General features: G+C 35.9%; 1 protein-coding gene across 1 annotated transcript in view; it reads right to left on the minus strand.

Annotated features, from left to right (window-relative positions):
* Positions 1–24,947, minus strand: part of LOC134844184 (dynein beta chain, ciliary-like) — a gene marked incomplete in the record, with an annotated part of 486,199 nt that overhangs the window by 368,991 nt on the left and 92,261 nt on the right. Inside the window, 2 exon segments of the mRNA XM_063860749.1 lie at positions 7,050–7,165; positions 7,508–7,684. Of these exon segments, the coding sequence (XP_063716819.1) occupies positions 7,050–7,165; positions 7,508–7,684 (293 nt within the window).

Here is a 24,947-nt window from a genome sequence, read left to right on the forward strand (position 1 = left end):
AACCCAAATGGGCGACAGAGTGGAAACAACCCATGGACCCAGGAAGGTTGTTTTAATTGTAGACAGTTGGGCCACATTGCAAAAGGATGTCCCCAAAGAAACGCGAACCAATTAAACTACCAAGGGCCAGGACAGTAAGCGAGTTCGAAGGAGGATTTGTCCCGGCTGAATTTAATAAACAGCAGGCGGAAAGGCGAACGCAAGCTACAGGAACTCAGTCTTGCGCGCGTTACGATACGAATGCAAATAATAATGGAGAAGGGCAGAGCGAGAAGATATTGGAGCAGGAATAAGTTCTATCGATATTGGAACGAGTACCAAGGATTAGAGAGAACGACCCAAAGTTGGAAACGAAACAGAACTCGCGCACGCGCATCGAGCGTGTTGGGATCAGTCATGATGTCAGCAATCCACGCGGAGCAGTCGTTAATGTTTGCGTAGGTGGAACCCATGTTGAGGTGCTGCTTGATACAGGAGCCACCACCAACCTCATTAGGACAGATGTTGCGCTGAGAATGGTTGAGGCACCGATGATGGAACGCTACGTAGGTCGACTGGAGACAGCAGACGGTCAAATAATGGCGTTCGATGGAGTTGTCAGAACTCGCTTCAAGTTAGGCGACATTTGCCGAAGAAATCGAAGCGCTGAAAGCCGAGATGTTCCTAGGACTACAATCGATGAAAGAGTATCAGTGCTTTTTGGCGTTCAGTCGCGGAGAAGATTTTTTGTGGACGGGGACGAGAGAAGGTTCAATGGTACCCATACGGCACTTGACTCATAGGCCTTCTCCGGAACGGATGCCCTCTCTGCCACATGAACCGGACGGACAGATTAAGGGAAATCATATTCCAAGATCAGGCATGCGGAAGAGGCTGATTGCGAAGATAACAGCGGCCGTGGATTCTGCCGACGAAATCTTGGAGGGGTGGCCGACGAATTATGACAATCACAGCATAGATGTGGTTCAATAAACAAAAGTAGAGGAATACGAAATGTACGGGTGCCCAAAGCCTGTTTCATTAGATGAAGCTTTGAGACAAACTCGTGGAGGAGACCGAACAGAGACAGTTGCAGTGGTTCAAGAGGTGGACGAAGTAGTCGACAGCGACGCGAAGCAATGCCGAACACATGAAGAACGAGAGGGGCTTGGCGATGGAAGGGAAGTGGGGCCTAGAGATGCAAAGGCGGCCTACTTCCACAATTTAATTGATCGATGGAAATGTGTGGAGTCGTTCGGCGAAGATGAAGTTGACCGGGGCTGGGTTAAATCTGAATGCGAGGTCCCCAAGCAGTGCTGGCGATCACCGACGATACGGTGAGGGATGAAGACGTAGGAGGTGACTGGACGGTGCCGCAGCAGGACTACAGGCACCTCGCGGACAGATGGAAATGACAGTAGAAGACTTGAGGTGAGAGACCGGAAGTGTGAACTCGCCGGATTGTTGTGAGTTAAAACTTACATTAGTAGACTGTCTCTTTTATTTCATTAGTTGGTGCTTATTTACATTGAGTGCGATCCCACCTGAATAGTAGTGCAGACAATTGATAGTGATGATTATGAATGTGAAAGGGTTGGATCGTACCATGAAGAGTAAAATTAATTCAGTTACGTTCCCTCTTAGGTTACTCTTTGTGCTATATCACTGTTTATTTAACGGGGACTAACTGTTGGGTCCCCGATATTTTAAGGGTAAAACTTTAAAGGGAGGAAAAACGACTAAGTGTTAGGGAGCACGGCGAAGCGAAGAGTTATGTAACTTATCATTAGGCGTTGTTAGGAGTTACTTTTTTCATTATTCGGGAGAATCATAGACTAGAAGGGAAGATTGTAGAATTGGTGATTCTACTGTATTACATGCAATATTAACCTGAGCGTAAGATTGATTTGTCATTAAGTTAAGTAGTAGAGCAAACAAAGGGTAAAGTTCGAAATAGTTCAATCTTCGAAAATATAGTCCCTCCTATGCCAGAAAATAAAATTTGACAGAATCGGCGAACCCCCCCCCCCCCCCAAAAATCGGAACTAAGAAAGCTAATGTTATGAAATTCAGAGGAGCGATACTAGAGATGATTTGACCCGGGCATACAAAAATCGGGAGCCGTCAGACCCTTGGGGTGCAAGTGATAATGGTCCCCGGAAGTGTAAATGGCCCTATCAGATCTCGGAAACTAACGGTTGGAATAAGCTCAAGTTCTAGTATGTTGTAGGCCTAGTTGAGGGACGCTTAAGTTTGGCACCCCAGACCCCTAAGACGCCCACTTCCGGTTTTATGCCCAAAGTAAACAAACCCACCCGTAACTTCCGGAAGTCGTTTCTCGGCCATCGAGGAGCGCAGGGAGCTGAAACTTAGAGGGATGATAGGTAGTGGCAAGATACATCTTGTATTATAATTTGAATCAAATCCGGCAGTTGGACTGGAAGCTACTAGCACTTGAAAAATACACCCCCTTAGACCGGAAATAGGCAATAAACGCAAAATATTGAGCGAGGGCATATCGATTTTATGGCGGCATTAGATACTACAACTCATCCCCGAAAAAGACCCTAGTGAGTGAAAACCCTCCGGTGACTCCTTCCGGTGTTAATAATATCTTTCCGGAGAAGTGATAATGAACCCTAGAAATGGGATAACTTGTGAAGTATTAATGGGATATGAATGAAACTTTGTAGTTAGGACCCTCATGGGATTCTGAAACCAAATACGGAGGTTTGACCCCGGTTGAACTCGCGGTGACCTCAAATTGACCTTTGGGCGTTTAGGACCAAAATTGCATGGAAAGCCCCAAGATTAACACCGGAAAGGGGCGTATTTCCCAGCCCAAACCCTGGAAATGAGAATGAGTCACCTTGCTAAAAATTGGGAGGAAAATTTATATTTTGGGAACTAGAGCAGAACTTGATAGAGATATAGCTTTTACATTGCAACCTTGGAGTAAAGGAATTAATTTAAAGTGGACTTGGTAAACATTGGGCTCAGTCTAGCTTGGCGAGTGATCTATTAATAGCAATTTAATTAGACTAAAGAAGAGTAGTCCCAGAGGAAATTGATAGTAATGAGACCGCGGTATGAGAGTTAAGTAAGTTTCCTAAATATTATGAATGGACGGGAAATTTACTTGGCTCTCCGGAGGTGACTTTTTGGTTTAATTTGCCACCTTATAGACGAACAACGTTCCCCTGATAGTTAGAGGGTCGGGATTGGAATAGAGTACAGATAGAAGTTTTAGATGCCTGAAATTAGTTAGCTTCCCATGAAAAGGGCCTCCCCCTACCCTTGGGAGGTCGGGACGGTAACGGGATATTTAAAATAAAGACCTTGGGAGAAATACTGAGTAAACATAGCATGGTTTGGAGGTTGAGTTGAACTCGAAAGCTGAAATTCAAAGGGTTCAGGATTAGTTTGATTAGAATCGTATGACAGTTGTTTGCTTGGCCAAGTTGTGACAGCTACCGCATTTTGGGTATCTAATAAATGTGAAAAGATTGATAAAAGAAACCGAAGTTGGCACGTGGCTGAAGTGACAGGAGGAGGGATATAGTCTTAAGACATGTGCGGACGGGTGATTTAGGCGGATGTCAGGACTGATGGGGAATGGCGTGACTTAACTAAAACTAAGTGTAAAGAAAGATAAGGAATTGGAGGGTACCAAAGAAGCTGTAAGAGGCAGAAGAATTATTGCGAGCGAATCGAATAGTTGGTTCTCAGTTAGTTAGAGAACAATTTGGGCTACAAGCTAAGGTAGTCGCTTGATTCTCAAAGTAAAAGGAGAACGAGTTGGAAGACTTGTTAACGTGAATGTAGATTAGTTAGTGAATGTTAGTTAGGCTATCTAGAGGATAGCGGAATCGTTGCTGAACGATTGATATTGAAAGAAGTTCTCGGGGAGAACGTTAGTTAGTAGTAAGGTTTTAATTGAACTGCAGGAGGCAGTTGGTTTAATTATTAGTAATCGCGAACCCCTTTCTTTAATTGAATGATTAATTTATATTTCAGCCAATTATAGACTACTCTGTATTTGGTTATATTCATTTCTTAATTCATTCTTATTTTTGGAATTGTTTTTGCGATCGATTATTGATTGACGGGTGAGATACAGTCGGAAGAGCACAAATCACGGGGCGAGCAGCATAGTACAGTACAGAGCAGCCAACCACCAAATCAACCATTTTGGCATTGTGAACAGTACTGGGAATCGGTTGCCCCGCTGACCTCTGTACCAAAGGGAACATATTGCGGCGGTGCGAAATACTGTGAATTCCCCCACGTTTACAGACCACAATGAGTAATAGAATTTTTTGTTTCTAATGCTTTTTCATGTCCCCTAAATGCTTTTGAATTAGTTTGACAAAAAAACTCCAAAAGTGAGGTGGGGTGTGAAGTGGTAACGAAAGACAAGAATGGTTTGCAACGAAAAAATCGCAAAAAAATAACTACTCTCATTTAAAAAAAAAAACTTTTATTGTTCTCACGGACGCAATCTTGCCAGTGCATTGCGCGCTGGCCCACAGAGGCTAGGGGACTATAAAAGTTAGAGCCCGTTATTGCCACGAGCATACGGTGACTTTAACCGAAACTCTCAAAAGTTAACTTCCTTAATTGATTTTCAAACCTTGCGAATGTAATTTTCCATAAAACTTGACGGTTGTCGTTTGTTGTGAGTTGTCGCGGGGCCGGAAGATCACCATAACCTGTGCTCGTAGCTTAAGTTGAGGCAAAGTTGCTCATTCCAAAAAATAACACAAAAATGTGCAGGCCATGTCTAGCCACAGGTGCAACAGCTGTTCTCAGTAGAGAGTTGAACAGCTTTTTGGTTGTTCCTTGCCACTCGTTTGAACAAAAATTAACTTAGAATTTGCATTAAGAAAACATTGATGTTCTCTCATCTATTTTACAAAATGAAGTGTCAATTAGTCTGAAGTTTGAGAACAATCAGATCATCTTATTCGATTTTTAAGAACCCTTATCACGGCTGGAAATACTTCCATTCGATACCAATTTTGACCCCCTACGAAACTTTTTTACAGGAGTAGGAATTGAATAAAAACACGGAGACATTATGCTTTAGTTGCTTAACCGCCTAGGAAAAATAAAGAGGAAGCAACAACGAATGCTGAGAAAAAACAATAGCGAAGAAAATGATGCCGCTAAAAATGCAGCCCTATTGACACAGAGGCGAAACTACACTTAGCTCGAACAAGAATGCTCGTATATCAGGGCAAAACCCTGAATGTTCCGACTGTCCCTTAATTCGTTGTCAGGACTATTTGCCCCAGTAAAACTGGCCCTATGCAAACTTGCCCTATACTAAATTGCCGTACTTGAAAACTTGCCCTATGCCAACTCGTCCTATGCCGTTTTGTCCCATAATTAACCCTTCTAATAACAATTTGGTGTTCAAATCAATTAATGTGTAGGACCAGCAAGTGCTAATGGTAACTGAACTCGTTTTGAGAAAAGAAAGGAAACTGAGTCAAAATTGTTTAAATTGAGCCTCAAAAATTATCTAAGTCATACTTTTTGTCAATTAAACGCAAATTGTGACAATATTCCGCAATTAACGCTTTTGAAACAGAACAAAACACTAATATTTTTGTTTTGCATCATTGTTTTAAACTTTTTTGTGCAAACTTACAAGTTAACTTTTGTCAGTCAAGTTACGTTGGGAATATCTCAACAAATCAAGTGAACGCTGATTATTGACGAACACGACTTCATAAAAAAGCAAACAACAAAAATAACTGAACACTGGAGATGTGAGAGATACAGTTCCCATAAGTGCCGAATGCTCGCTTTAACAGCTGAAGATGAACTGGTATCCACCCAAAACGAACATAGCCACGATGTTAGATCGGGAATAGTTGAAGAGAACAGAATCATGCATCAAAAAAAAATGCCAAGCAGCAAATGGTACCTGTTAAAAGCATTATCCGAACAACAAACAACGTTGAAGGCTGGCATCTCGGGTTGACCGCGTTATTTCAAGGGAGCTACCCAAGCTTCTACACTTTCCTAAAGAAGATTCAATTGGACTCCACAAATCAAAAATGTAGCATTTTTGGACAATTTCAAATTGTGAAAAAATGAGCCCTACAAAATTAAAAGAATCGACGAACTAGCCTCTATTCAATTCACAGTGATTTTGTTACCCATAAATAGATCGCTATCGCTTTAGGGTTTATGAAAAAAATCTTCAAAGTGCGCATAAATAAGTCCAGAACATGGTCAAATTCGATCTCTTCAGAGGGTTTTAAAAATTTTCGATCGCAGAAATTCGGCTGAACAAAAAAACCACACCAAGCTTAATTATCCCGTTTTTTTTGCTATTTATGCCAAATTAGCTTTTTCAAAACCACAGCTTAACAAATAAGGCAAAGAGGTTAATTATTTAGTTTCTTCAACAACTGCAATAGTTGGAACAAAAACAACTGCAATACTTTACCGATTGACTTAGTGTGCTTACCAGAACAAACAAAAAAATGAAAACTTTTATTTATTGCCTGTTTTTTTGTTTACACTTGCGAAGCAAAGTGTATTAGTATGAGTTTTCTTTTTTTTCCAACCTAAGTCGCAAATAAAAGTGCTACTTTTGGTGGCACTTTTGAATCGGTAGGCTGCGGTAGCAGTAGAATATCGATAAGCCCGATTGATAGATTTGAGCTCGATTTCAAAAGGCTCGATTTCAGATAAAGCTTGATTTCAGAAGGCTTTTTCGGGTCACAATTTGGATCGGCAGCGGGTCAAAACTTTCCGCGTTTACAGCCCACGCACCCATGCTCGCATGAATCAGCTTTTTTTGTGAACGAGCTTTTTTGTGAATTGGATTAGAAAAACCAGTGGATTTGCAATATAACGGTAATCTCAAGGTGTGAAGTTATTATTTAAATCGAACTGCAAGACTTGGAAAGTTTTGATTTGAGTTTCCTTCTAGTGGGGTGCGATCATCGATCATTAAAGCCGCCAAAATTGTCATGATTATGAGAAGCTCGCTGTTGTTTATTTTAATATGAAACAAGTTTGATTTAATGATGATGGCAATGACCAATTACCTGTCCTTGGGTACTTTTCCGGATTGACCACCGATGACCAACACCATCACACCCGCTGTCACATTCGTCACAGCAGCAGGCGGAGATCCAAACGACTTCAGCTCCGTCAAGTTGGTCTAAACACCCCTTGCTTATAATTATTGTGTTTCTCATTATGACAACATTACAATATTGCGTTTAGTCGACAAATAACTCACAGCAAAATGCTCAAGCCTCTTATCCAATATAGATTTAAACTTGTTTTTTTTGGGGGGGTTTATTTAGACTTTTTTTCGGGTTTTTCATCAATGTATGTCTCCTGCTGATAAAACTATGTGCTTTAAGATTATTTTGGCTCTTTACTCTGGCATTTGAGAATAATTTGAAAAAATTTAAAAGTGAAATTTCAAAATTACGTTACTACAGAAGATTGGCCCAGAAAAATGTAAAATTAGTAAGGCTTGCTTCGATTAGGATACCTTGTCAAGTATGTTGAGTGCTGCTTCGGCAGCTGCGAGTGCTGGTTCAGCCCTCTTCAGATCTGTCTCACAGGCGGCCTGTTTGGCAGAAACTTCGTCGTTAATAGCCGTCACCTTGCGCCCCTCCTCGTCCGCAATCGCCTTTTCCTTCGCCACTTTGTCCGACTCCGCACCCACCTGGTAACGAGACGAAAAAAGAAAGAATAAATTGCCGCCTAATCATACTTTGTCCGCCGGTAATGATTATTGATACAAGCAACTGTAATCTTTTCCAGATACCCCCACCCAGAGGCGGATCTAGGATTTTCTCGAGGGGGGGCGGACTTTCAGAAAATGTTACAAAACTTTGTCGACCTTTTTTGTAGGTCGACAAAATTGATTTTCCAAGCTCTCCCCAAAGCACTACAAAGACCTTGTTTTGGCCAAAATTTTGGTCAGTCCAAAAAAAAACAGCACTCCATATTGTATCACGAGTTGAATAGAAGCCATATAGAAACTTAGAATAGATTTTAGGCTCACAAACGGTTTAAAGCAAAAAAAAATTGCTTGTGAGTGATAAAAAATCGACTAATCAAAACATGCATTTGTTGCTTGTTTATAACCTTAACGCCCTAGATATTTCTTCTTTTTTACTTTTGAAAACTTTTATTGAACTCAATTTTGCAGATCTGAAGTTTTTGCAGGCCAGCCTAATTTTGGCAGGAATTGAAGAAATTGACTTTTCCTTCAAAGACTAAGTTTTTGCTTTCAATTCCTAACTAAACGCGCTTTAAATCGTCGCACATTATTATATTTTCACTTTATAACGGGTTCCTAACAAAATTTTGTCATCTGCGAAAAAGATTGTTTTGCAGTTAGTACATAACTTTGGAAAACTTATTACAATCAAGCAGAAACAGTAAGGGACACAGAATAAACTCTCGAAGATTTCTCAGACACATCTTTTCCACTATCACAATGCTGGTGTCAGTTTTCGAGGTATGACTTTGAAATTCAATTTATTGGGTAACGAAATCCATATCGATCAAAATCTGTAGAAAAAATTAGTCATCAAAAACGTTTCAAAACTTTTTTACAAAAAAATGATGATAAGCTTCTAGCTGATAACTTACTTTAAATGGTCTCAACAACATCCAAAACTGCGTCGTTTGATATATTTTTGATTGATATTTTGGCTGATTTAGAGTCGAAAGTTTTCTCTAGTCTCTAGACAAAAATTCAAAACACAATAAGACACCAAAGAACTGGTCTAGGTTTTTCACAATTATCTTTCTTGCCTTTGCAATTTTGGAAAGCGTTGTTTGTTTCGTTAGCTTTAGGACTCGAGGAAAGTACTGCACACCAGAACAAAGGTTGAGCAGCCAAAAGAGAAAAAAACATACTGCGCGATTTTACGTTTTGACCAGCTGTATATCGTTTTCTTCACACTCCGTGGATTTTTTGCTTTTAACACTTTGATTTTCACAATTATCCAATTTACCTTGCTCGCCTAACCTTCAAAAACATGGTCTATTTATGTTTTTACGGCTTCAAAACCCAATGCATGTTAAAAAAAATTGCTTTTCATTCCCCTATGTTTAATTAGTTGTATACTTTATTTTCATAGAACTGTACTGAGTTAAGACCTTTTGGTAATACTCATTTCAGATAAGGTACACCGTCTGTTCGTCACGCTATCTTATTTTCGGCCGGATAGGTTCGTACAACTTCTTCGTCTAATACCAATCTTAATCTTCCTCTTATATCTCCTAGTCTCAATAGATCTAGTGTATACTGGTAGATGCGAGTCGGTCTCTCTGGAGAAGGCAACTGTTTTTCTAAGTTTAATTCAAATTATTCTGGTATTAAAAACTACAAATAGTTTCAACACTTACAAAGAAGTGGGTTGTTAGTTGATGGAGTATGATTGGTTAGTATTCAATATTTTATAGAGATAAAATATAATAATAGTAACCAATAATATAATTCAGTTAAGATCTGGTTCCACTCATCCGGGGTATAGAGAGTTTTATTTTTTTTGAAATTTCATAATTGAGGATGGAAGTAGCTGCTTTTCTTTTAGAAGCTGCGAGTATTTGTTTTCCTTGATTAGGAAGAAGAAGAACCGTTATCCGTTGTTCGGATCTGAACTACCAGGATGATGGAATCGTCGATATTAACATATTCTTCTTGAGCGGTTGCTATTGGTCACGATCGTTCTCGGGAGATCGTATCAAGATTCCTGATCGGTTGTGATGAGTGCTGGTTCGGTTAGGTAGAGAGAAACAATGCTTTAGCCTCGTTCGTGTGTGGCATGAAATTTGATTTTCGTGTGAAGTGCCGAGTGACTAGGATCTGTACTTGTACTCAACATCGAGATGGTCATTGGTCTGTTTCAATGGATGTCCTTTGCTGCGATGCCAAGTCGAACTTAAAATCCTTTGAGTGTAGTGACTGTGGGCAACAAATCAAAATCGGGTATTTGCCATTGCGTAGTTGGTTTGTGATTGGGTTGTCAACTTCCTTGCTGCTTGTCTTTGGTGCATGTGCAGTCTAATTTATATGATTCAGAGTTTGTAAAATTGATCTTTCCTGGACATGATTTCTCAACCAAACCAAGAAGTTTTTTTATATTAAAATCTGATCTGCAGCAAACAAACAACTTCTAACATTACACTTTTTCAATGATTGCAAAAAAACTGTAATTTGAGTTATGTTCTATGTTTAACTCATAGAGTAATTTCAGATAGGGTACACCGTCTGCTCGTCTTGCTATCGTATTTATGGCCGGATAGATTCGTGCAAATTCCTAGTCTAATACCGATCTGAATCTTACTCTTATGTCTCTTAGTCTCAATAGATCTAGAGTATACTGGTTTTGCTACGAGTCGGTCTCTTGGAGAAAGCAACTAAGTTTTAAGTTAACTTCAAATCTCTCTGGTGCTGAAATTACAAGTATTTTCAGCACTTATAAATAAGTGGGTTGTTGGTTTGATGGAGTGTGATTGGTTAGTCTTTATTATTTAAGGGATAAAATATCTAAATTATAACCAATAATAAATTATAGTTTGGATCTTGTTCCACCAATCCGGGGTTTACAGAGTTTTTTGTTCTTTGACATCTATCTGTAATGGAGGATGAATGATGGTCGTTTGTATTTCGCGAGAATCATTTCTATTCCGTTCTAGGAGGAGGAAGCTCCAGTAGTCTGGAATCGTGGACATGAAGTTGTTATTCCAGTAAGCTGTTGTTTCTGGAAAGTCAACCTGATTTCCAAATGGTTTGTTAAGACCGTTTGTTAATGTTCGGTGGAGAACTGTGTTTCGATCCTGTTTGGGAATGGCGTGTAGCTCGAGTTTGGAGGGGATGCCTTGATACTAGTGTCTGTACGTCTTGAACATCGAGGTGGCCATTGGTCTGATTCAATGGAGTCCTTTGCTGCGATGTCAAGTCGTACTTCAAATCCTTTGAGTTGCGATTGTGGGCGGCAAAGCGGTTGTGTTCGGCCATTCTGTGGTTAGAGTGTGATGGGGTCGTCTTAGTTTTTTGATGCTCGTCTTCTTGATTGTGTCTTATCTATATACTGCATTGTATTATTTACATATACAAATTTTTGTTTATTTCGGTACTAGTTATGATCTTGTATTAATAGTTATTGCGAAAGCTTTTTAATTTAGTTCGGTTATTTTTAAGAGTCACTCACCATTGAGTAACTCTCTGTTAAAAATAAGAGTGTGGTCACAAAGCGTGCTTGTAGCACGGTGGGTTAGGCCGGCTATAGAGCATGCTCAAGACGTCCTCTCTGGTGGGTTAGGCCTGGAGTGGAGTATGCTCTTTTCTGAAGCGTCCCGTTTTGTGTTTAACCTTTCATGTCTTTTTTTAACTGATTTTTTCCTTTTTGGTTTTGGTTGTTTCCTTTTCTCAAAAATCAAATCGTTTGTTTTGGGTTCGTCTTTCGACTTTTTTTATGTTTTTTTTTCGTTTGTGTTTAGACTTGAAAGTAGTCTTCAAAAGAACAATTTATCAATGCTTTAAGCTGGTGTCAATCTGGTTTGGGTACCGTGGGTTTTCTTTTCTTAGTCATGCTGTTAAGTTATGATTTGTGGTGTTTAGTAAGCTGCGTTGGTTAGTTTGGTTTGTTTGAGACGTGTTAAAACTGGTTAGAGTTGTTATCAGTGATTTGTTAACTCTTAAATTCATTATTTTAAACAATTCTTCTTGGGCGAGCTGTGCAATTGTGGATAGGATTGTGGGCGAGTGAGTGGTTTTAAATTATAAGAAGCGTCTTTGAAAAGGTTAGTACTGCTTTGAATCTATTTGCAACTTTTATGAATTTATTACTTTTTAATTATTAATTTAACTGCTTTTGTTGAGTTTAACTTATTAATTTATTTGCTTTTTTGAATACTTACTGCATATGGGAAAAGAATTTATAAATCAATTTACTGCTATTTGGAGGTAAACTTTACTACTTTTTTTATTGCGATTTGTTAATTTAAATTTATGAATTAGGAAAAGATTTTCAGTTTTTTATTTCGTTTTTCCTTTTCTAGATGATTGCGGTGGCTTATTGTGCTGTGAAGACTAGAGAAAGTACGAAAACATTTATAAAGAATTGTTAGTTTTTGTTTGAGTTTGTTAGTATAATGTTTTTGATTCGTAATTACCTAATCGTGAAGAATCCATGGGGAAAAACGTCGTGGATGATAACTGATGATGTTAGTAGTTCAGCGATTAATCGAATGATGTATTTAATTTGGAGAATTAGCCGAAGTAATTCGAGTTTTTTTATGATTTCGTGCTCTTCTGTGTTGGTTGAGATTTCAAACGGTGTGTTTTGGTTGAGGTTATAAAGTTTGTGGTTATATCTGGTGATATGAATGAATTCTATGATGGGGATTTCGACGGGCTGTAGTAATTCATGGGAAATGATGAAGGGGCGGGATTCGTCGACATTGAAGTTTTTGGTCAAGGGACACAATATATACTGGGTGATGGGATCATAATTTCGGAGGATGCCTTGGAAGTTAGTATCTTTAATGCAATATGTGAAGTTAAGAAAAAATTGTGAGGTGTATTTTGAGTTATTTTATTTTGAAATCTATGATGAAGTTGCCGAGATGGTGTATTTTGAGTGTAATGATGTTGGATGAATTTACAGTACGTGTAAGTGTGTGTTTGTTTAGTTCGTAACATTATGTCGTGTGAACAGTGCAAATCACGTTCTTTGGGTGTAGGGAAATAAAACGTTATTGAAAAGTTGTTAAATTTGTTAAAATATGAATTATAAGCTTAGATGTTACGGAGTGCTACTAAAATGATGTGGTCGTACTTTTTATCTGGACTTTTGAGAGTAAAAACATATTGGGTTTTAATGAAAAAAATTTTCTGTTAGTTGTGGGTTAGCATTTCTATCATTATTTAAGCAGATGTCTTCGTTTTCACGGAAAAAATGATGATCGTATTGATCGATGGAATATTGGTTAGCTTTGGGTGCGGTGAATCTAATTTGTGATTGTCGATATCCTATTTGAGTGAAATGTTTCGGGGTTAGAGCTGCTGTTAAATGAAAAAGTTGAGTGCTGCATTGTTCATTATCATATGGGGTGTTATATAGTGGTAGTGAGAGTGGATTAGCGAAGTGATAAAATGATGTCCATGAGAGTGTTGGGTATTGTACGTATTCATTTACATAATTAGGGGGTTCATCGTTAGGGTCTGAGTGAAAGTAGGTGTATTGAGGGGAAAACGGTAACATACTTGAAGAAGCTTTTTAGTGTTGACGTGGAGTGGACGATTAACGAATGATTGGGCTGATTGAGGATGAGATGGAAATGGGGTATAGGGGAACTTTATTTTAAGTGTTCGATGTAGTTTGCGAGGGAGTTGGGTTTAACGGAGATGTTGGACTTGTTGAAGGGGTTGGATTTGATGAAGGGGTTGGGGTTGAAGGATTGGATAATGTTATGGATTGTGAAAGTTGGTGAATAGTTAGTATTTGAGGGCGCTGGAATTGTTGCTGAAGTGTGATGAAATTGTCAAGTTCATTAGATATTTGTGTATTTACAGAGCCGTTGTTGTCGGAAAGTTCACTAGTCAAGGGGGAATAAGTGGGTGTTACATTAGTAATCGAAGAGGGAGTGGATGGAGGTTCAATTTTTATCTGGGAGTGAAAAGGTTGAAAAGCGGATTGCGAAAATGTAGATGGGCTGGGTTCAGAGTTGGCAAGTTCGTCAGGGGTTTCGATGTCGGAATTATTGAACTGGGAAATAGTATTAAAAACAGTAGTGTTTGAATTAGTATCTGAATCCATGCTGGATAAAGTATTAGCATGAGGTGATTCAGGTGGGGGTAAGCAAGAAGTGGTATAATGGGGAAGTTGCTTTGAAGGTTGGCTGGGTAGGAAGTTGAGCGATGGAGTGATCCAACTTGGCGGCTCATCTTGGGCTAAAAGATGATTATTTTGAGAATGAAAATTTGTGGTGTGTGGTTGTTCACTGGTTTGTTCATATGTGTCGTCTATGTTGGATTGTTGGATTAGAATGAGTTGAATCGGGCTTCGTGGGTTATTAGGTTTTGTAGAGATTTGTTCTGTGAAGGCTATATTTCTAAAATTTCGTGGTACTAAGGATAACGGATGGTTATGACTTATTCTTTGTAATTGTGTTGCAATTGGCGTTGTTTTTGTGTTGTTTTGTGAGTCATCGTAGGTATTCGGTGTTGTCGATAGTTTTATTTTGTTTTCTTTTATTGAGTATCAAAAGGTATTTTATTGATGGACGTTGAGAAAATTCCGAAAAATCCTGCAAAAAGCATGCATACTACGCCTACTTGTTTGTTTACTTGTGTATGTATTGCACATGTATTATAATTTCCTTTCAGTAATGGAAAAAGAAATCCGAAAAAGGTAAACATTGCGTATAAAATAGTCAATCTTTCTAAGATGTAATGGGGCCATCATAGAAAGCCAAGAAGTTCAATTTTTAAATTTACAAAGCTAAAAATATTTATTGGTGATTTATCTTGTAGTCTGTTTTTTCTGCCATTTAAATAAATGTAATCTTTATATCTTGAAAATATCCGCTGTACTCTTGTGCGTAGATGTCTGAAAATCCTGCATTTTCTGCAAATTTTTGTAAGTTTTGATCTATGGATTGTCGTTGTTTTGTGTTCACTTTGTACTTAGTTCTTGAAACTGTTGTGTACGGATGTGGTGTTGAATATCAAATTTAGAGTATATTCCGGTTAATTGTAATAGGCAATAGCTCTTATACTTTCTGGTAAAAACTTTTTTGATGGTTGCATGAGTGTAGGATAAAGTGTGAAGTGGTAGTAATTATCTTCGTGAGGATTTAATTGTACAACATTGTGGCTGTTTTTTGATCCACCTACGGTGGCTGTATCACAAAAAAAAAAGTTCTGCGTGGAAGTGTATCAACAAAGTGTTCTTTATTTTTATAGAATATGAGGATTCTTTTGTAACATCTTTTATCTTCAAAAACATATAATGGTGATACTTTTTTGGTACAAGTGTAATACCATATTATATTTCCTTCGTAATCAATAAAATTTGATCTGTTTTCTGATAGTAAATATCCTGCATAAGGAATTTTCTATCTGCAAGTCGAATGATTGCAAAATTTGTGTTCTTTCAAGTTCGCATATATGATGTAGTGTTTCAAGTTCTGATAGAGACATTTCTTGAAAAATTCTACTTATTGTGTAATCTAGTTTCATGTCTAGATGAATTTCATAATGGATTGCACCAAAATAAGTGTTGTTCATGAACGATAGTTCTTGTAAACGTGTACTCTCTGTGTGTTGTGGTTTAACTTTTCCACCGGTTTGTCCTTGTGTTTTTCAGAAGATGTATTGGGATGTACGAATTTTCGTCGTTAATTGTAGGGTGATGTGTTGCGTGTTTTATGGTGATTATTTCACCTGTATTCATGTCGAATCCTTGTTCGTATTCGACAAGAAGTTCTGAATATTGTGTTTTATAAAGTGGTGTGTTATATTTACATGCAAGTTCTGTTTCGGGATAGATTTGAAAACGTGTCAATTTGTTTTCGATATAATGAATGATTCTAAATTTATGATTAATTTGTCTGATTTTGTCAGGGTTAACTTCTTATGGATTCGATAAAAAAAAATTGGTGAAAATTTATCATTATAGCATGATTTTTTTGCTACTTGAAATGTGGTACATGTATCTTCGGAAAATCAAACAATAGTTGCTTGTGTTCGTGAAGTAGGATCGCAATATCCTTGGTCATTTTTGCAAGATGGTCTATTTCGTTGATAAATATTGGTAACACTTTTTAATTCTCGTGTTAATTGTACTTTGATCAGGTTCCAAGAAAATGAAAGGGAAAAGCGTTTGGAAAAATATTATCCTTAGAAGATACATGTGTAGGATAATCCAGAATATGGGTTATAGAATGTTATATAGCCAAGTATCTTTTTTGTGTATCTATCGTATTTATAGATAATTTCTGTAGTGATAAATGAGGGAGGTAAAAATTGAGCTGTTATATTTGGAAGGGCTAGAGGTGAGGGGTGGTGAATTATATTTTTTAGTCTTACTGTGATTTCAATTTTAAATGTTAGGTTATCTTGTGTAAGGATTTGGATGTTTTGTTCTTGTATATCATTGTGGATATCGTGTCGATATTGTAATCGATTTAGTGCCCAGTTGTGTAGTCTATTACTATCGTGGTGTTGACCAAATAGTGGAGAGGTTGCTACGAACTTTTTCCAATCTAATCGTAGGGGTATGTTGTTGGTTGAGTTTTCTCTATATCTAGTGTCGAGATTTGTAGGAAAATGTGGAGGAAATGGTAATGTTATGATTTGTCCTAATGATGGGGTTGTTGGAACTGAAAGTGTTTCCGATAGTGACAAATATATGTCAGATGAGACGCCTATGGGATCATTCACTAAATTTGGTTCACATTGAGTGAAGACTTGTATCCTCCAATATGGGAGATGTTCTGTGGTAGCTGGGGGGTTATAAGGACTTTCACGAGTCTGTTCGGATGTTGGGGTTGAACCTAAGTAATTCGATGGTATGTTTGAGGTATTTTGTTGTGATGCGATTTGGGGAGTACTTTGGATTGTGCTTTCTTGAAAGACCTAGGGGATTTGCTTTTGGTGACTGAGGTATGTTAAATTGATTTCTGGGATTTTGAGAATTTCCGTTTCGTCTTGGATGTATAATCTGTCTATGTATTTCGGGCGTATTTTGATTTTGACTTGTTATCAGAATTATTTTGAAAAACTTTAAGCCCTGTGAAGGAGTGAACTAATTGAGTGAACTCGCGAAGAGGGTACTCTTTTGGGTATTAAGGTAAATGATTGATTCGTTGTGGAACAATATCATTTTTGTCTAAGTCTATAAATTTGTATGTCACATCAATGGGTTTATCAATTAATTGATAAGGTCCTTTTCGGAGTGGCTGTAGCTTTTCTGAAATTCCTCTTTGTGTCGTAAAATTTTGAATTAAAACATATGTTCCGATTTTTAAGTTTGTAGCTAGTGTAAATCGAGAGTTTATGTGGGAATTAGTGTTTTGTCTTTGTAATAACTTTCTTGCAACTTTTTGATAGACTTCATTATGTTTTTCATCTCTGCAGAAGCTAGTTTTAAGATTTGTGGATGATGAAAATGATTAAAACATAATGATTTTTTTGTTGGTTGGCAATAACCTTCTGTGTTTTTGGAAAATTAGCTGTAAACATTATTGGTTTTTGTGGTTTTTGATTAAACACCATCTCATAAGCTGATAGTCCTAAAGTTGTTGTAATTTGTGGAATATAAGTTGAGGGGAATAATTTTACATCTGTTGACCATTCAGTATATCGTGTATCATTTCCATTTATGGTACATCTGAGGTATTCTTGTAAGGAACGGTTCTTGCCTTCGACTAGTTCCTTAGTCCAAGGTGCATGTGATGTACGTGGTTTGTGTTGAATATTATATAAGTGGACAAGTGTGATTATTTCGTTGTTGATGAATTCAGTGTCATTGTCTGTAACAAGGATTTCGGGTTATCCAAATTTTGCTATCCAGTGTTCATAAAGCGCTGTATATGCAAAATAAGCATTACAGTGGGGTACAAGGATGAGTGCTACATAATGTGTAAAGGCGTCAACTATGACCATTATATATGAGTTTCCTTCTGGGGACGGTGATATTGGTCCTTTTGTGTCGAATGAAATTCTGTGATTAAAATATAGACTTTGTCCTTTAAAATCTTGTTTTTTTTCTGCAATTTGTTTCTGATTTGGGTATGGTATATTTAAATGGCATGTAAAAAAAATCATTGCATAAAACTTTAATCCAAATTGGTGCATTTGGGAAAATAACATTTTGAATTAACTTTGATTAAGTTTTTTTCTGATCCTGAGGGTCCTTTAGTATGTAATGAATGTGATGTATGAAAAGCTATAAGCATCAAGTTTAAGGGTAGGCAAGGTACTTTGAGATCAGGTGTTTGGTATTCTAGAATATCTGTGTTTTCGTTTATAGAAATTCTATTGAGTTTTCGGAGAAATCCAAGAAGTGTTTTATTTCCTAGAATTGTTATATCAGCTTTAGTTGGTTTGGTTTTATATTTGTGCCAGGATTTCAATTGTCTAATAACTGGGTCAATATTTTGATATTTTTTGAGTAATTCTAGTGTTAGTTTTTCTGTGTTTGGTAGAAAGCTGTTTTCAACTTCTATCTTCGATAGAGGTATTGTAACTAGAGGATCATGGAGGTTAAAGAATTGATTTATCGTCAATTTTGAATCAATTTTTGGTGGGCCTGATAGATTTATAGTGTCAGTTAAATTTTCTTTTTCTATCGAAGGGAATAGATCTTTTCTGTATGATTATTGTCTGATTGGTTTTTGTTGTGTTTTGTTTTTCATTATGATGAGGATGGAATGGGTTTAAATGTAGATTTACCTAGTAGATCTACTTTGTACTGATTAATTTGACAATCTAAATATAATGAGAAGTGTAATAAATTGTTTATTTGCGATTGATCAATATCAGTTTTCCCTGTATTTTTGCATTCTAATCGTGGTGAAATTTCATCGTTTGCAAGGGAAAATTCAATGTTCTGTGGTGTTTCTACTGTTGTTCTTTTGTCAATATTTCAGGTGGTGTATTTCTACTGAGAGTATTGGGTAGTGCAAAGTTTTTTCCTGCTTTCCAAACTATATATACTTTGTGAATTTCATTAAAATTAATTGAAATCTATAAACTCTATGGTTTGGATTGGATTTTTGTGTGAAAAGAAAAATTAAGGGTTTATGGTCTGTGAAAAAAATGTTGGATGTTTTGATCCAAGTATTAAAATTTCATGTTCTGTGAGAGTACATATTATGGCTGTGCATTCTCTCATAAGGGTAGAGAGTCTAAGTTCAGCTTGTGTAAACAGTCTTGAGTTTTCGAAATGAGGTTCATTTTATTCGTTCTGTTGTGAGACTGTAATAGTGTTGCGCCAATGCCAAAGATAAAGGCGTCGCTTATAGCGTAAAATGGTTGGTCTGGATCTGGAATTGTGTTTGAAATTTGTTCAGTGAGAAGTGTTTATATTTCTTCAAATTGTGTTTGATGTTCTAATGTCCATTCAAATTTATTTTGTTGTCTAAAAAAAATTATAGAATGTTCTTAAGTATAATTGCATTTTGTATAGATATCTACTTAAGAAGTTTAGCATTCCAAGAAATTCTTGTATTTTTTTATTGGAGGGAAATTGAAGTTTTTGAATTGAGTCAATGCGGGATTTTAATGGAGTTATAGTGTTTCTTTCAATTATGTGTCCAAGAAATTTTACACGGGTTAGGAAAAAATAGGATTTATCTGGGGCTGCTTTCATGTTTTTGCTCAGTAAAATTTGATAATATTTTTCTAAAACAATGAACATTTCGTCCTTGGTTTGAGATTGCATGAAAACATCGTCTAAATATGTTATTGCAGTTTTGTTAGGTATGAGTGGTCGAAAAATTTTACTCATAAATGCTGAGAATGCTGCTGGTCCTATGAAGATTCCATCGAATAGTCTATTAATTTCGTATTGTTGATTTCCAATAACGAATTGTATTAATCTTCGTGATTGTTCATCTAGTGGTATTTGATTATATGCGCTATGCATGTCTGCTGTTGTAAAAATTTTACCCTTTATTTTTGTGAGAATTACTTGAATTGGTTCAATAGGCCAGTTGCATTAAGATTCATCAATGAGTGAATTGAGGTATCGTGCATCTAGAACTTTTTTCAATGATTCTCCTTTTGCTAAAATTATAACGGGATTTATAATTGTGTTTCCTTTTGGCTGTTCTTCTTTATTTACTGGGGAAATGATTTAATATTGTTCTAATACGTCCAGTAATCTGTTAATTTTGTCTCGCAAGTGTATTGAGACTTTACTTGCTTTTTATTTTTTGAAAACTGCATCAAGTTTTAGAGAAAACAGTATTGGTGAGTTTACTTTTCCAACATCAAATTTAGATAATGCGTAAACTTTTGGGTATTTCAATAATATATCTTCTAATTGTTCAAATTCTTTTTGTGTTATCTGGGAGTGTTGAAAATTAAACCTTGTAAGAAATTTTAATTGTTCTGCTGAGTATTTTGATATTAGAACTGTTGGTGTTGCGTTTTTCGGTGTTGCGTTTTTCATTGCTATTAATATTATTTATCGATACTTCTTCATCAAGGATGGTTGATTGACATATTATATTAGTTGTAAAATATCTTTTATACGATATGCTTTTTCCTTTGCGGGAGAAGTTGTTGCATTAGTTTCACAATGAGCTGTAAGTCCCAAAGGTAAGATCATTTTGTATGGAGTGTTCTTATATACATGTAGAGAAATAACATCTGAATTTGAATTTTTCTCGGAAAGTTTTATGAATTTGTCCGAATTCAAGGTCAGACATATAGAGACGTTGTTCATTTTGTTCTTTATTGTATTGGTTAATTTGTTTGACTGAAAAAATGCAACCATAGCCTGCTAGTGGTTTCAGGTATTTCCGTTCTTGGTTGTATATGGGGTAGAATTTGGAGAAAAATGGTGGTTGTTTGTTTATTCTTTGGAAAAATGTCGAAGCTGCAGTTTTCTTCCTTGTGTATTTGTCTTTGTTTATTATCTGCTGTTTATTTCATTCATTGTTGGAATATCATTAGTAATAAATCGGATTCCAATGTTTTATATCTGTGATATGGAAAGTTTGTTTAAATTGTTTACTTAAGAGTTTATTTTGATCCATGGTTCGAGTGGGAACAAGGAAGAATTGGATTTTTCCAAAATTTGTTAAAGATGATCCTTGTGCTGTTGCTACCCTGCTTGTTGTTTTAAAAGGTAATAATTTTGAAAGAAAATTTTTTGTTTCGTTCCATGTGGGATTGTTAATAATGTTTGAATCCGCACCGGAATCTATTAAAAAATCAATTTCAAGGTCTGGTGTTTGAAATTTTTTGTTTTTTGGACTTTCTAAGAGGAGTGGGATTGAACTAAATTTTTCTTTAGGTTGTGTTTCCTTTGGTACATTTTGGTCAATGTTCTTCTTCTGTTTTTTTTCTACTATTTTTTCTATTCTTTTGTTATTATTAATAGGTCTTGTAGAGTAGTTTAGGAGGAAATGATCATGATTTTCTTATTAATGTGAATGTATTGGTTATTCGTAAATAGTTGGTTCATAGTCATCTTTGATTTGAATCATGTTGATTGAAATTGTTTTTTCTGTTTCGCTTTCACTATCTGTGGATTCGCAATTTATGTGAATTAAATGCAATTCTATGCTTTCTGTATTATCATTACCATGGGGGTCTGGCTGAGTTTTTTCAGTTGTTGGTACTTGATTTAATTGTCTTTGATGTTTAGGTGTACTGCTCCTATAGTATTTTTGTGGGTTTTGAGAACGCGTGTTATTCCTATGTGTTGATTGAGAATAATTTCACTGTCTATTCTCATAATCTGGATTTCTATTCTCTGAACTTTTATGTGATGTATGTTGATAATTTTATAGTTTTGATCTTTGGTAATTTGATGTGTTTTTCGAATTTTCTCATGATCTGTTGATTTGATATTGATTATTTCTATCATTTGAATAGTTTCTGTTTCTACCGTTGGAATAATTTCTATTTCTATCACATGAAGAATTTCTGGATCGATCATTCGAATAGTTTCTGTTTCCAGAATTCGAATGGGAATTGGTATCAAACGAATATCCAGGTCGGTTTGAATTTGATCGTGAATAGTTATTTCGTAAACTGATTATTTCGACTGTTCGATCGACTGTATCTGTTTTTTGAGGAGTTTCGTGAATTTCTATTTGGAGATCGTCCTCGATAGTTGCATCTGTAAGATGGTTGTTGTCTATAGTAATTAAAATAGTTTGGGAGTGGTTTTCCCGAGCTATGATTACTATGAATGTTTTTGTTAGGTAAAATTTGATCTTTTTTCTTGTATTGATGAAATGTTTTATTTAGTTCCTGTGTTTTTGTGGTCTGTTTTGCTAATCTTGTTGTTTTTGTCTACATTCGGCAATGCTGTGTCCGTATCTACGTTAATAGTTACACCATTTTTTAAATGATGGTTTGCCTTTAAAATTTGGGTTTTTTTTTCGTAGATGTTTAAAATTTCAGTAATTTTTTTTCGGATAAATCTCTAACGGAGTCATGAATATTGTTTATTTGTGTAGTGGTATTTTGAATATTGTCTACATATTGCAACTTGAGACTTTCTGTCTCTTCCAATTTCATTGTGAGTTTTGCTTGTTCTAGTTTACCCTCTAGTTTTCTAAAGTCTAAATCTGGTTCTCGAATTCAGGAAGGATGTGATGCTCTCTTTTTTTTTTGCTTTTTTGCGTAATTGAGGCGTGAGAGTCATCATTGAAATTTCTGTCATTTTTGTCTTTTTATAGTCATATGTGTTGAGTGAATATGTTTTCGGACTAATGTTTCAATTCTTACAGCAATTTGTTTTACTTTTTCATTGGGTAGTCTACGAATTTCATTGCCTAAAACTCTTTGATGTTGTTTGTTTCTTTCAAAGTCAAACATTTTTGAGAACTCTTGTGTAAATGTTTTCCAATCTAATTTTTTATCTATAAGTAGAACTGAAAACGACTTTTGGGCTGCGCCATCAAGTGTAGTTTGGCTTAGGGCTGTACGTCTATGTATCCAGTTTTGATGAAGTGGCGTATATACTGGTTCAGGTCCTATACTCAAAATTAAAATTGCTGTAACTGCACTTTAATAATATTGTACTGAGTATTCAGGATCTGTCCCTGTGAATAGCATTAGTGGTTTATTTGGTAAAATTGAGGATCCACCCTTTAGGTATGGATTCATGGTCATTTGTAGTGATTTTGCGGCGTTTGGTGTTTGAGAAAAATTTGTAAAATTTCGTTAAGCAATTGAGTTGGTTGATAAGATCGTGTATTGACTGGGTTTTGTGGTTAAAACATATTATGGTATGTCGTTAGATTATTTCTTGGTTGTCGTGCGTGTTCATCGCGTGTATATGGTTCGAAAATATCTGGTAAATCAAAGCTGTACGAGCGAGGTCTTTGGTTTGTATAGAATCGTTGATGAATTTGATTATAATATTCTTCATCATCTGATGGACTATAATTAGCTAGATAATAAGGGGGTCGATTTGTATTATAGTTTTTATTCGTGTTATTTTTGTTATGATGGGAAAATGTTTTTTTTTTCACTGCGATCTTGTGTAGATCGTGGTTGATCATTGAAAAATACTGAATTTGAAGTCGATTGTGGTTTATCTTGACTTTGTGAATATGAAAAAGTCTGAGTATTCATGTTAGAAGATTTTGGTGCTTTTGATTTGCTTACATAATTAAAATTATACTCGCTTTATATATAATTATATTTATAATTATAAGTGTTTTTATAATGGTTTTTGTCATTGGTCTAAATGTTTGGTAATCCATATGTGAGTATTTTCGAGCAACGGAGGGTTTTAGTGCAGATTGCAGCGTCATCTGTGGTAATGTTGGATTTTATGTTTTTGGAGTTGTAAGATTGGGATGAATAGGTGAAATATTTTGTTGTGACTTAGTAGTTATTGTTTCAACTATTTCTTCTTTTACAAAATGTGATGGATTTTGAATATTTTAGGGTGTAAGATTTCTAATTCCGTTTCGGTTGTCTTGCAGTTTAAAAGTGGAGTTTAAACTATTGTTTCCTGCTCTATCAGGAAAGAATGAGTTATAGTTTAAAGATGTTGCGTCAACTGTAAGTGGGTATACTTTAACATAATCTTTCCCAATAGAAATAGTGCTTATTGCTTGACTTGATTTATCTGTTGGTACAATATTAATTGAATCATGAGACCATTCTGCGTGCCAAACTTAATCTGTTTGTTTTGCTAATATAGTTTCATCATTTGCGTTTTGTGATCTAAAAATTTTTTTTGCTAGTGACATGAGGTCAATATTATGAACAAAATAATGAATTATAAACCATGCTTAGATTTTTTGTAAATCGTGTTTAACATGTTGTGTTATTTCGTTACTAGTTAGGTTTTCGCGAATTGTGTTTAAAAAATTTGAAACTATTTTGATTTCTTGTCTCACGGTTGTATGTCGAGATGTTTGGATTGTTCAATCTGAGGTTCTTTTACTTCTAGTATAGATAAAATGCTATAGATAAGTGAAAAATATTTTTTGTGAATATTGAATTCGCTCTTTGTGACTTTTGGTGTTGTATATTTTCTATGTACTCTGTGAATACTCTTGAAAACTCAAAATCTACGTCATCTGTTTGAATTAAATATCTGCGAATTAAATGAGTGTGGTGAACTGATTTCTATTGTATATATTCCTTTTTGTATTGTAAAGTTACAGATGGTTTTAAGATAGTGCTCAAGGAGTTGTCTTTTGTTTTTTGCATCGGAAAATCCTTTGTACATAGGCTATCTCCTTTTTCAAATAAATTTACGAGTAAATTCTAGCAAAATTGTATTTTTTCTCGAGCAATAGCTAGTGGGTTTATTTAAAAAGGGAGAATGAAGTTTTCTTCGCGGTTTTCTTCATTTCGAATCATTTCTGTGTTTTTTTTTACTGTTAGTGAAATTTTTAATATGTCTGTTTGGTTGATTCCAATTACACAAACGTATTGGTTTGTTTGTGTAGGACTTTTTTATTCTGCGTTTTCCTTTTATTGATACTGGTGATGTGGTTTCTAATCAGAAAACTATATTTGATCGTCAATTTGATGATTTTTGTTTACTGAGTCTTTTAAAGTGTGAAGTTCCTGTATTGCGCTTGTTTCTGATTCTGAGACTGCAATTCTTCGTTTCGAAAATTGTTTTCTAATGATTTGTTTTTGTTTGCTAAGAATTTTTTTAGTGTTAGTCTTTTTGTTCTTATGTATCCTATTGTTTGTCTGTGTGGTGTGATAACCAGGTCGTATTTTCCGTCGTTGATTATACAGTTAT

This window comes from Symsagittifera roscoffensis, chromosome 4, assembly GCF_963678635.1.
Source record: "Symsagittifera roscoffensis chromosome 4, txSymRosc1.1, whole genome shotgun sequence".
Classification (NCBI taxonomy): Eukaryota; Metazoa; Xenacoelomorpha; order Acoela; family Convolutidae; genus Symsagittifera; species Symsagittifera roscoffensis.